This window comes from Phragmites australis, chromosome 4 (genome assembly GCF_958298935.1).
Source record: "Phragmites australis chromosome 4, lpPhrAust1.1, whole genome shotgun sequence".
In the NCBI taxonomy this organism is placed as follows: Eukaryota; Viridiplantae; Streptophyta; class Magnoliopsida; order Poales; family Poaceae; genus Phragmites; species Phragmites australis.
Window position 1 is genome coordinate 26,704,473 of NC_084924.1, and position 12,908 is coordinate 26,717,380.

Consider the following 12,908-nt stretch of genomic DNA (forward strand, 5'->3'; position numbering starts at 1 on the left):
TCTAAGCCAGGGGGCATGATGAACCCTGGGCTCTAACCCTAACCCGGAACCCTTACCTCACTAGAGATGAGAAGATGGATACGGTCTAGTCGGAGTCAGGGAAGAGGGTGAAGAGGGAGCGAGAGAAAAAAATTCAGTTATTTAGTTATTTCTCGCAGAGGAGAAAGAGAAAAGCCTTCCCATCATATCATATATATCCCGTTGGTATTCATGCTCCGAATGTCAACTTTGGCGACGATCACCAGTGGCACGAGACAATGTCAAGGTTTGGCGTGAGTTCAGGGAACGGTGTTCACCCAAGCCCTAGCGTTATGGACGAAGCTGAAGCCCTAACGCCAGGGACGAAGGTGAGGCAATTGTAATTTGGTCGGAGTAATATGCAAGGAATGAGGAGTAGAATGATGATTGTTGAGTGTTGACTGAAACACGCGATGCAAATTATTAGTAATCACTCCAATAATATACTGGCATTATGTCTCCCATTAAGGAGTTGTGATCTTTTAGTTTTTCTTTATTGACGGAAATCGTACTATACAAGAAAATGCCAGTAGCAAACTCGGATCACACATAATCAAAGTATAATTTTTAACCAGGTTGTTAGAATACGTATGCTTTGGAATCACGCGGTACTATTCACTCAGCTGATCAAATAGATAAGTTCACGCCCCTGCAAGCATGTGGATTGGACTAAGCGATCTGACAACGTTCATTTGAAAAAGCAGTTATATACATAGCCACCAAATCCTAACGTAACCAGGAACACAATTTCCTTTATTTGCCTCGAACATGCCAAATTGACAACTGGTAAACAGAAAGTGATGATGGAGCCATTGAGAATGAAAAGTATCCAATGCAACCTGCAAAGAACTAGTTCATGCCCGTCCTTTCTGAAAAATTCTATTCAGGACACCCTGCACGGAGCCACCCATGCCTGCTCCCACGGCTTCAGCTAGATATGCGGCCTGTGGAGAAATTGTTTCAATTCAGCAGGTTAATACCACTACAGAGGAGATGGGAGTTCACAGTTTGAATAGTGCAATTTGCGCATGTAATATGCTACCTCTTGAAACGTTTTCTGAAGATCAAGAGCATCCTTGATACGGCGGTTCACAAATGTCCATGTATCACGAAACTCTGCTAAGTAACAAAGTAAATGAGAAACAGTAACAGAAGTCTAGACCCAAATCGACTATCCAAACACTACTACAGCATGGACACTTCCAGAGTATCAATGCACTCGGAATTCAGAAAGCAGTAAATGGAAGCTAATTACTTAAGTACAACGTAGTCAACATACAATATACTTTCTGTTATCTGCATTCTTAACCACTTGTTGCTTGCTTACTTAGCCTACCATGGAAACATTTTCAATTCAATGCTTCCTGTCAAATTGTAGTCAGAAGTAGTATGAATCGGAAACTAATATAGAGCTTAAGAATGCAGATGGTTTATCATATTTTTTGTTTAAAACAAAATCAGAGTAATTTGACTCTGATAGTCGCAGCTTGAGAGTTCTATAACCTTTTAAACTTGAGTGCTTTAAAAACCTGGACAATTGTTTTCATTGGTAAAGTTGGTCAACAATTTCTACTATAACATGAACCGGAAAGTATTATAGAGTGCTTAAGAAAAGTGCAAACCTGGAGAATTGTCTGTCAACATATACACCTCCGATGTTGAGTAGATACCACCAAGAACAGTACGTTTCACATACCAATCAATATCAGATCCAGCATCTCCAGCAGCATGCCAAATCTCGTCAACCAGGATAGCTCGCTGCTTTAAGCTTGTTGAGACGTTTGCTGGTTGAGACTGTCAAACAGAATATAGCTAGATATGTAAAAATATGCGATTTAAATAAGCAAAAAGGAGAAGACAATGGAGCACCTGGATACTCAGTGCCTGAGGCCACTTTGATATATATGGTGCCTGCATTTCCAGCCTCATCCGGACAAGTTTCGAGAGCCTCTCACTCAGTATCAAGTTCTTCAACTGCTCTCCCTCTCCAGCATCAATGTGATCCATCAGTTGTTGAAGGCAGTTATCCATGAAAAACTACATAGTAATATGAAAGCTAATCAGCATGGGCACATTTTAGTAGAGAAGCACGCATTTCACTTCAGACATCCCAAGGTTTTTCTAATATATTTTACTCGAGCGATATCAATGCCATTTATGCATTTCAATGGAGTACAATAAGAAGTCTAGTTTGATTGCGAAAAATGTACTCTGCACAAGGCTATAGAAAGGGGTCACCTAAAGAGAGCAAGGATTTACTCATCGACTGGGTTGAGGAGGTTGAGTTTCTACACATTCACCTATCACAAATAGGACAGTTTCAAATTCACCAACAAACTTGTTTTCAGTAATATTGTACGAAGAGGTATTTGTAGTAGTAATTAGTCCATCCCCTGATACATCTGTCATCCAATTTATTGATCAATCAGAGGGATCAACAATTAGTCCCCCTTTCTTTATGGGAAACTAGTGATCCACAAATAGGCTGAAATGTGAACTTCCCCCTATTCAATTTTATGTTTGTCTTTTCATTCCTCTTTTATCTTTTCTTATTCCTCCTACTCTATGGCTCTCATCTGTTTGTTTGCCTCTATTTCTTCCCCTTTGTTGTTCTCTTCCAAGGTACACCCTAAAGATACTTGTCTTCACCTGCAGCCCCTTTTCAGGTCAATGAACAAACTACACAGTGTTTGTTATCTATACACAACTTGAACACAAGAAAGTAGCTCACGCCAGTATGAACATTATTGCCAATAAAGAGTCAGGATATTGTGTATGAAATCCATAGCTGACACCACATGTGAATACTGTGTGGCTGAAATGGATTGACCGGAATCAAAACAGGAATAAAAAAAAGGGTATGCTCTGAAGCAAGTCTAAAGTTGCAGGGACGATAACAAGCAGGGTTCCTATGGCAGTAGTAGTATCCAGGGATTCCAGTGACACAAGTTCGCTCAATGTTATCGAAGTTCCAACAGAGAGGACCTTAACAAGTTGGAGGCAGAGGCAATTATATAAGAGGAGCTGATGGCACATCCTAGAAGGTGAAAATTGAGCTGTTTGCAATGGTTAGGCAGGAAGGGTGTCGAAGCATAAATTTGCGCAAGGTGTCATCCGATTTTCTAAAAGATGCAGGCTTCAATTTTATTTTCTAGTTTCCCTTCAAATGCTCCTAAAAAAGAGTAAGTGTGTTGCTGTCCACTTAACACCTCATTTCTTAAGTTGGTTTCAACATTTTTCTGCCCCACCAGTAAAACTGTTTACGAAGAGAGTCTCCCTCCCTCCACTTAGATTATATTTTGTAGTTGCCCCAATGCTCTTCAGTAATCCACTAGAGGCATATCCACACACATGTATGCATTGCCATGTATTTTCAGATGACTGCTAACTGATGGTTTTCAATAATCATCAGCTAAACTCCACAAGTTATTTCCCAGATCCTGACCTAAAAGATGAACGAATTTGAAACCATACAGCTGTTCAACAGAAGATCAGTGAGTTTTGCCAAATCCAACTGTACAATGAAAAGAATCCTTCTGTAGTTCCATACAAACCAAGCAATTGTAACCTCGCCAACTTACAATATCAGATATCATGGATAAAGCCAACAGCCATTTTGTTAGTACACAAATATCATACTAAAAGCGAACTGCAGAAGTTTCAGAATTCACTATAATAAGCAGACATCTCGTCCTCACGGTATCAAGGACAAAGCCAACAGCTAGATTGTTGGGACTAAGATTTTAAATTAAAAATGAAATGGAGATATTCTGGGTACAGAAAATACACAATTCCAGATGCAACAAAAATAAAAGTTAGTCAGGACTATTGCCCTATCTGTGGGTTGACACATCCTCAAAGATAATGCCCCAGCTCACATAAGGCATACAGGAAAAATCCGCCTAGAAATGTTTTGGATGAAACATGACTAATATCGACGAGAAATCGTGAATAACAATAGAACCAGCTAGTGCCATTGTGAATCAAATCCAAAATGACAGTGTGTAGCCTTCCAGCCATAGTTATTATGGTGGTAAGGCGAGGCGAGGCGCCTGACTACCTTCACACCTTTTAGGCGAGTATGGCGTGAGGCAAGGTGACATCATACTCACATGACATGAATGTACAAGAAAACTGTAGGCAAACAGAAGCATGCAAGCAGTACAGGCAGTAGAGCAAAGCACACAAGCAGTACCAGAAGGAATGGAGGAGCAAGTACCAGTCAACAGTGGAAGAGGAGCTGCGCCGCTGCAGTCTACGGAGGAGTCCCCGGTCGATTGTCAAAGAGGACGGCTGCAACAGATGGAGGAGTTGTGGAGGAGTCCACGAGGGAAAAGCAGGCAAGTAGGGGAGTAGAGCACAGATCCGGTAGGCCACGGACTGAGCAGAGGAGGGTGCGACAAGAGTAGTCAGTGGACTGGGGAGGAGACAGTGGACCGGTGGACTGAGCATAGGAGGGTAGGAGATGACAGCGGTGGACCGGCGGAAGGCAGAGAAGGGCAGGAGGTGTGCTGGACTGGAGCGTGGAGCAGAGGTGGGGACTGGGGAGGCGACGGCGGCGACATGCTGGACTGGAGCAGTGGAGGCAGTGGGAGATGGTGACGGCGGATTTGATCTTATAGAGTGATGGCGGCGCGTGATTTGGTCTTCTGGTGTTCCCTCGCGCACTCTGCCTCTCTTTTTTCTTTTTCAGCACGCGCTCTCTGTTTTTTCCCTACGTGCGCTCCTTTGACCTCGCAGCGCCCGCCTTGCACAATACGGCGTTGCGACGTGATAAGGTGACACTTTGGTGACGCCATGCTTGACAATGCGGACGTCACAAGACAATTAGGTGAGTTGAAGGCTGCAGTGACCATCGGCGACCATTAGGCGACGCCTTACTACCTATGCTTCGAGCACAATAACAAAACCACCCCAACTAGAATGACCATGACTCATGCTTCCATAATCAGTTGACTAATATTCGCTACTCAAAATATTGAGCTCATCACATAAAACGAAAATGTTCAAGTAAGCATGGGATACTAGACAACACAATAACAAAGTAAAGAAACTCAATCTGTACTAAATTCTAATAACACATGTAATCCGAACACACTGAGCCCCAAGTGTGGCCAATTTAAGTACAAAAGAACTGTATCAGATGGGCCTTAGTTAATGTAAGGCCCCTTTCGCTAGATTCCAAACAACAACAATGACACGATATCCTGTTTTAGAACTAAAACACTCCGGATCTGACACTGTTTCAAAAGTTGGCTTCCTAGCTCGCCTAGGTGCCACCCTCCTGCCTAGCATTTAATCACCGTCTAGCCCACCTATCGGTGAATCAGTGTTACACGCTAGGCGCTACCCTGCCGCCACTTTTTGAAACACTCCTGTATAACGACATCTTGGGTGTGTAAATGTACAATTCCTATCAGTGCAGGCATACAAAATGGCAGCACAATAACAGACCATACATTTGAGCGTGCAAATACAATCACCCCTCCAAATAACAATAATGGCCGCATCAGCTTCCAACCCAACCAATGTGCGGCCTACCTTTAGTGAACCATGCACCATTTTACTATGTCTCTCCTAAAAAATCTAACATTCTAAAAGATTCTTTTCTTGGGACGAACACTGCGATCACCCCATCGAAAGTGAGACAAGAATCTGACAACACAACGACTGTCGATTTAAAGTAATGCTACCTCAACGAGGGCAGCCTCCTTCCTTGGGAACGCGCCGACGATGGCCGGCGAGACGCCGACGTCCCTCGCCCCCGCGATCATGGCAGACTCGCTCCACCCCATCCGCGGCTACAGGAAAAACAAAAGACCTCCCAAATAAAAATTTTGATAATAGAACGCACAGAAAAATGGAAGCAGGTTTGGAGGAGGGGATTCGAAACGCAACCACGTGGAGTAGCGACGCGCGGAGGACCTTCTCCTGCTCCTCCTCGTAGCCGGCACCCCCCTGGCGGCGCGCCCCCGCCGCGGCTCCCGGAGAAGAGCGATGGTCCCCTCTTGCACCAGTGGTAGAGGAGGCACCCTCGCCCTCCGACTTGGGTGGCTCGGCGACGGGCTTCGGCGGCGGTGGCGGTGGGGGCGAGGCGCCCGCGGAGAAACGGCGGGCAGTCACCGCGGGGACAGGGGGTTGCGGGGAGGCGAAGGGTAGGGCGCGGCGCGCGGCGGCGGCGCGGGCAAGGAGGCGGCGAGCGGCGAGGGAGGAGGCCATTGGGGGCGACACGCGAGGTGTTCGGCGGCGAGCGTGGGATGTCAACTGGTGAGGGGAGGGGAGGGCAGCAGGATCTTCCGCCGCACGCTGGCCAACGGACGGCAGAGGTGGTCCGTCTGCCGCTGAGCCGCTCCCAGGCATGCCACGTACCGCGGGAACACGTGGCTTTCTGAGCGCTTGCTCGACGTGTAAGACGAAATCGGCGGAGGTCGTTCCATGCTTCACCGTTTTTTTTTTCAAAAATCAAAAAAGAAAGAAAAGAAAAGAAATTCTCTACCAACAAGACCAGATCAACGATTCTAAGTGACACTCCCATGTTCTGCTACATGCCAGTCTACAGGGTGATTCGGATCTTGCAAAAGCTTTGTTCGATTAAGCTGTCGAGTATTGGAGACAAGCTCAAGAACTGGTTAACCATTTACTAACGCTCTGAATTTGAATCGGACCACACTTACCTTCTTTCATTTCTTTCGTAAAATTCACTGCAAGTATTCTGTATAAGACTTGCATATTACGTTGTCATCGGTCTGCCAGCATCGGTTGAGCAAACATTAGGATCTGAACTCGCACGCTCCCGAGCAGCATTTGCCCGTTCGCGATTGGAGCACGGATCACAATCACACGGACATTCATGCCGCACTGCTGTAACCCAGACAGCCAACCATAAAAGAAATGAGTAAGACCATCCAACTATATTTTTTTTATTTCGTTCTTTTTCTGATTTCTCTCTCTATTCCTATTTCCTTTATTTTCTTTCAACTCTAACAACTTCTCTTCGAAGAAATTAGAATCTTATCCTAAAAAAAATAACCTTAAATATCTTTTCGTAACGAAAACCGTAAAAGAAAACTATTAAAACGTCGAAAGGAATAAAAACCCCTTTCATCACGAGAATCGATTAAGGATGGTCTAATTCAGCATGGTGTAAGTTTTAGCAGAATAAAAACCTAGTCTGTCACCAAACTCATTGCAGTATGCACCCACCCGTCCAACCTATAGCGATACACATTCATCTGCCAAACAATGTAAAGGGAAAAGAACCTCTCAAAAAACAGCGAAATTGTACAAATTTCATACAGTACATCAACTGCCCGCTGGAAAAAGTCTAAAAACTTCCATATGAGCATTTAGCCAATTCTACATCAATAAAATAATACAGAGAACGTTCAGGTGAAGGAAAACCAGAAATAGCTGAAACTGAAGACACTATCACTAAATGAAGCAATTGGTTGTCTGCAAGCTCTAAATCTACATTTGTTTCTGGCTAGATGATTTCGTGGTAGAACCAAAGTGCAGAACAATTGAGCAAGCGTCACCCACCAGGCTGTCGATGGTGTCTTCCCATTTCTCATATGCTTTAAAGCCTATGAAAATCAGAGCAATACCTATTGTTGACATGGGAAATTTCTCACACCATCAGTCATGTGTTCATGTCGCTTGTATGGTAGGATTTAAGGGAAGCGTGACATTTTTCCGTTACCTATTTTAAATGCAGCCTGTGAAGACATAGAACTAAGGATGCTGGCAACCAGTAGGAAGAATACCACCTGGCAGAAGCGAAGGAATGTCAATGACATTTTAACAAATAAAACTATGACAAGAATCAATATGCATCAAAGCATTTAGAACGTGAACCATAAAGCATGTAATAAAAAAAACTCTACGTATCACACAGAAGCAGGGCTAGGCATGCCTTGAAAAACAGTGGCCAATCATTTCCTCTGCAAAGAGATCGTAGCATGCCACCTAAAGAGTTCCACCACGAGCTGATGGAATGAGCAATATTATGGGCCTCCACCTGTGTGATGTGAAAATTTGAGGCCTCAAGTTTCTCAACCTTGTGGCCGAAGCTGGAAAAGTATTATCCAAAAATCATGATCTAGTAGATTAGAATCCTCAACGAAATGCTCGATGAACATAAGACCAAAATGGTGGTCAGCCATCTGATAGCAGATACATTCAACAAAAGAGAGGATAATAGACGACCGTACACATTCGCCGGTATCATGCCATGAATGAATAAGAACAGTGCAGTCAATGAGAAAAGCTTGGCCATTGCAGTGATGAAGGTGTAACCACATGTAAATAAGTGGTAGTAGATGATGGCCAATAGTAGTAGCACTGTCACCGTTTGCTTCTTATCTTCCCAAAGTACTGTTTTTGCAACTGCATATAAATAGATGAATTGATAAGCATTTCAACAGTGGACGAATTGATGAGATAGAAAAAGAGAAATTCATACGATTTCCGTTCCCAAGGAAAATTGAAGCCTTCGATATACTCCTTTGGTTCCGAGCTTGTAGATGGGGATATGACTCTATTGTTCTCTTCAGTCCATCCTGAATTTTAAAATAGGTGATCAATTACTTATTGTGGAAGTAGGCAGCACAATGACACTAAAGGATATAGATAAATACCTTAAGTGACACAATGGGTTCATAACCAAGCTGATCTTTTGCTCTTGAGCACCTGAATGTCCTGTTACATGAGAGCAGCCTGATCCTTGAAGGTGTCAGCTGAGGAACTTTCATTCCATACTGAGCAAATTTCTTATAAGTCCATTCTACGACATGAGCCACCGGCATCATAACAGAGACAGGTATTTTTATCGAAGGCCTGCAACCAAGTTCTAGCACATTAGTATGTTGGTTACTGACCTGCTCAAATAGACATAAAACAGAACCTTGACTCCTCACTCCTCATCCTCAAACTTTTTCATAGATTGTACCATATATGTAACATGGAAGGGCGCAGTAAAGGTAAGTCCATCAAGTAAACATCTGAGATAACAGCTAAGCTGACTTCGGTAGCACAAATATTCAGGAGATGTCAGAGAACAGCTGAAATGATTTCTCTCAGTATCTCTTAACAGATAAATTCTCTGAATTCAAAAGATAACACTCGATATTAAACTAAGGACGAAAGTGACGGAAATCATCTCGACTTGACACGCTCATAAGTTAGCAGCCAAGAGCTTAATATGAAATTCAAATAGAGATTACTACATAATCATTTCTAAACCTACAGGAGTCATCCAATGAACATGAAGCAGGATACATTTAGTGGGGAGAAATATTATCAAACACCATGGTTTGAACCTTTGAGGTAAAGATATGATTGGATGAGCTTTCTAGTTATGCGAGAAGTCATTTATCACATATTTGGCAAGTACTAAATGAACATTCTACATGGGGCCAATGAGAAGTGACAACCTAAAATATTAAGATATAGTCTGCTGAAGAACAGTCACTGAACATTCCACAATGTTTCACAATTCACGTAATGTAAATTTAACAAAATGGAAGGCAGTTTGTATTGGAAACATGAATACCTTTCATATCCAAGACCTTCTAGAATCAATGACATGAACTCCCAGAATTTTATAGGCTCCATATTTGTTATGAAATAGGTCTGGAAAAGAAACACAAAATAGTATCAATGAATCTTAAAAGTAAGATGTTAAGCAAGATCCTTAGTTTCCCAGTAGCTGAGATGTTAAGAAATATCCTTACTTTTCCAGCGGCAATCTTTGCACCATCTTCAGATGATAGAGTTTTCTCTGCACACACATGGCCATATGCCACATTTTCCACATAGGTGAAATCATAGTAGTTGCTCCCATCACCAATAATGTACTGCATAGGAAAGTACAAGCAGATCATGTTTTTCTAGGAAGTATTAAAAATAAAAAGTTCCGCATGAAGCTTCTCTGAAATATAAATAAGGGTAAAAAAAGTAATTCACCATCCATAAAGTTATTTTCTCATGGTTTCTGCGACTAATTAACACAAATGGCATTCTGACTTGTTAAGGAATCCTTTTCCTATACAGTATTAGAGTCCTTTTCCTATTCCTAGATTGCACTCATGTACTCTATATATTGTCCAAGGGGCTATTCAATACAATCAAGTGCTATTCATAACAAATCTATCATATGGGAGTTGTCAATATCAACAAGTGATCATCAACATGGAGATTAAACTCATGAATTCTAAACTTAGCATACTGAAGTGCACAGACATGTATTCTTACTTTGGACTTTCCTGCCCTTGCAGCAGCAACCAAAGAAGGAACCAGTAGCTTATCACCAGGGCCAAAAATGCTGCTTGGGCGTATACAACAAGTAAGAAGCCCTTCCCTATTATTAGCCCTGATAACCAGTTTTTCCGCATCTGCCTTCGTTTCTGAATATGAATCATTAAACTGGAGTAAGAAAACATCGTGTCAGGAAAGATGGCAATAAATGTGAGCCAATGACAAACCAAAAGACTGTAATACAAATGAAAACAGACCTTATCTGGGTAAGGCATTGATTCATCAGCATTAAAAATTTCATGAACTCCATCAAACACTACACTCGGTGAACTAGTGTAAATGAGTCTCTTCACCTTGCAACGGATACAAGCATCAATGACATTCTTCGTTCCTGTGAAGTGTATAATACAAATCATTACATGAACAAAGTTTACCATAGTAAGCAACCAAAATAATAAAAATAATTTGACAAATCTTCCATTGTTACTAACACATATCGACAACAAGAACATGCATCAATTTGTTCTCATCTCATAAACAAAAGTCAGTGTGGTGAGTACTTAGGAAGTTTTTTTTTTCTCGAACACGAATGCTTAGGAAGTAGGAACCAAAGCTGGCTGGCACACTAGTTAGCAGTACTAACCCTCAACATTGACTGAATAATGAAGCTGGAAGTTGTTGATGGATGAATCTGGAGCAGCCATATGGAAAACTACTTCTGCCCCCTCAAAAGCTGCAGACAAAGAACACATGCAATAGACATAAAAACAAAGGCTGTACACACTAATTAATCGAATTCATTAATGGGATCAAACTTTTCCATACAAGAATCAACTTATAGTTAAAGCAGAGAAGCATCAGGATGGCATCGTGTGGTTTCATAATCATGCAAGAAGTACCCAGACAACCACAACTAACAGGGAGCCATCTGAAAGTTAAACAATTGACAAAAATGAAGGGACATCCAGCGCATATTAAATTTTATCCATGGGATGCTCAGCATCACATGTGAACTTTTTAAAAGTGTAGGCAATAAAGCAGTAACATGATAAATTTACACTTACAACATTAATTAACTGGTTCTTGTTTGCATACTTCAATATCATACTGAGCCAGTGCAAAAATTCCCCTCACTAGCAGTATGAGATGTTCCATTTGTGGAACAGAAAAAAAAGGAAACAATTCAATGCCCTTCCCACATCAGCATATCCGTCCAATTATATCCTTTAGGCTAACCAGGATTCACAAAACTAGAAAACATCAAGTTCGTGGCCCAAATGTCAGAAATAGATTCCTAGTTTGTACCACAACTTAAATCCATATCACAGTATCACACAGGTGACCCCGGGAACAACTCATAAGTTCCACATTATCAAAGGGTGGAGAATTATCCGATACTAAACCAAGCACTAAGCCATCATACAACTAAACAGACCACACATCCAGCGACATACACAAGGTGAAGCTAAAAGTGTTTGGCAACAGTGGGATCAACACTACATCTATCAATGTAACGATGTACATAGGTGTTTATCAAAGATTAGTCAAAGAATACGGAAGTATCAAACTAAACGAAGATGGCATGAGGCAAACAACGCCATTGCAAACTAAATCATGTTGCCCGCCACTAGTTCATTCAATTTATAAAGCAACCCTGATAATCTGACACCGACCGATCCGCTTCTCGAATTGGAGGGATCTCCGTATCCCACACCCACACGACGGATAGGTCGAGCACCGCAACCGCATCGCCTCTAATCCTACCCCACCTAACGATCTGGGAAGGGAAACGGGAGACACCACACACCTCTGGCGACCTGGGCCTTGTCGCGGAGGTCGGCGGAGGCGTAGGCGGCCTGTCCTTCGCGGAGCGCGGCGCCGAGGATCCCCTCCTCCTCCTCGCGGTCGAGTGTGATGGCGGGGGGCAGGTCGGCCACGCGCACCCGCCACTCGCCGGAGCGGAGCAGCATCGTCACCAGGTGCCTCGCCGCGAAGCCGCGCCCGCCCGTCACAACGCACAACCTCCCGCCGCCTCCAGTCGCCTCCATCGTCGGAGGAGGATTCGAGGCGGATAAAACGAGACACACAGACAGACGCTGCGCAGCTATCTGCCGAGCCCGCCGTGGGTGGGTGACCTGCGATCCGATCTGCCGCGTTTCCGGCGTGCGAGCCTTCCAGTCTGGTGGGCCCAGTTTGTCAGCGGCGGCTGCATATTTCTCTGTTCTCCCAGTCCACCCATTTGTGTGAACCCAAAGGAGGGACGACTCCCCTCGAGAGCATTTTTTTCTTTTTGCTGCAACTATATTAAACATGGAAAAAATGTATTCCCATACATAGAGACCCAGAAAAATAAATACTCCCTCTTTCCACTTTATTTGATGTATTTTGATTTGAAAATAGTCAAACTTAGTAAGTTTTGATCAACAAATGGATGGAGTAAATTACATAGACAAATATCCATTAACCTACGACATTCATCTGTGCCACAGTAGTTGAACGAGTTATGTCCTAATAATCCTATATTTTTTAAGGACCGATGACGTTTAAAGGGGAGGGTGATGTGCGTTTGTCCAATATTCCGAAGGTATTATGATAAGTTGATTAGTGGAGTTTTGACGTTAATGGTCCAAAAGCTC

General features: G+C 42.9%; 2 protein-coding genes across 3 annotated transcripts; both read right to left on the bottom strand.

Annotated features, from left to right (window-relative positions):
• Positions 1 to 647: 647 nt before the first annotated feature.
• Positions 648 to 6,374, bottom strand: LOC133915966 (uncharacterized). The gene is made up of 6 exons (XM_062359408.1): positions 5,917 to 6,374; positions 5,712 to 5,819; positions 1,888 to 2,055; positions 1,641 to 1,812; positions 1,061 to 1,134; positions 648 to 962 (listed from the first exon to the last, which is right to left on the bottom strand). The coding sequence occupies exons 1-6, from the start codon at positions 6,235 to 6,237 to the stop codon at positions 873 to 875; spliced, it is 933 nt and encodes a 310-aa protein (XP_062215392.1). The 5' UTR covers positions 6,238 to 6,374; the 3' UTR covers positions 648 to 872.
• An 889-nt stretch (positions 6,375 to 7,263) lies between these two features.
• LOC133915967 (3beta-hydroxysteroid-dehydrogenase/decarboxylase-like) lies at positions 7,264 to 12,510 on the bottom strand. 2 transcript variants are annotated; one of them, XM_062359409.1, is made up of 12 exons: positions 12,080 to 12,509; positions 10,916 to 11,005; positions 10,530 to 10,663; positions 10,270 to 10,440; positions 9,750 to 9,872; positions 9,569 to 9,648; positions 8,655 to 8,853; positions 8,480 to 8,576; positions 8,229 to 8,403; positions 7,931 to 8,087; positions 7,718 to 7,784; positions 7,264 to 7,622 (listed from the first exon to the last, which is right to left on the bottom strand). In XM_062359409.1, exons 1-12 carry the CDS (start codon positions 12,318 to 12,320, stop codon positions 7,486 to 7,488), a joined length of 1,671 nt encoding a protein of 556 aa, XP_062215393.1. In that variant the 5' UTR covers positions 12,321 to 12,509; the 3' UTR covers positions 7,264 to 7,485. The 2 variants fall into 2 exon arrangements, 1 of the variants encoding a protein (XP_062215393.1); XR_009909428.1 differs by having other exon boundaries at positions 7,549 to 7,622; positions 7,931 to 8,035; positions 12,080 to 12,510.
• Between the last annotated feature and the right edge of the window lie 398 nt (positions 12,511 to 12,908).

Coding starts and splice junctions, on each gene's coding strand:
- LOC133915967 (XM_062359409.1), bottom strand. CDS start 12,320: ATGGAGGCGACTGGAGGCGGCGGGAGGTTGTGCGTTGTGACGGGCGGG. Junction 8,854..9,568: donor GAAGGTCTTGGATATGAAAG/GTATTCATGTTT, acceptor ACTTGGTTGCAG/GCCTTCGATAAAAATACCTG. Junction 7,785..7,930: donor ATTGGCCACTGTTTTTCAAG/GCATGCCTAGCC, acceptor CGCTTCTGCCAG/GTGGTATTCTTCCTACTGGT.
- LOC133915966 (XM_062359408.1), bottom strand. CDS start 6,237: ATGGCCTCCTCCCTCGCCGCTCGCCGCCTCCTTGCCCGCGCCGCCGCC. Junction 1,813..1,887: donor CTCAGGCACTGAGTATCCAG/GTGCTCCATTGT, acceptor TCTGTTTGACAG/TCTCAACCAGCAAACGTCTC. Junction 1,135..1,640: donor GTTGACAGACAATTCTCCAG/GTTTGCACTTTT, acceptor GTTACTTAGCAG/AGTTTCGTGATACATGGACA.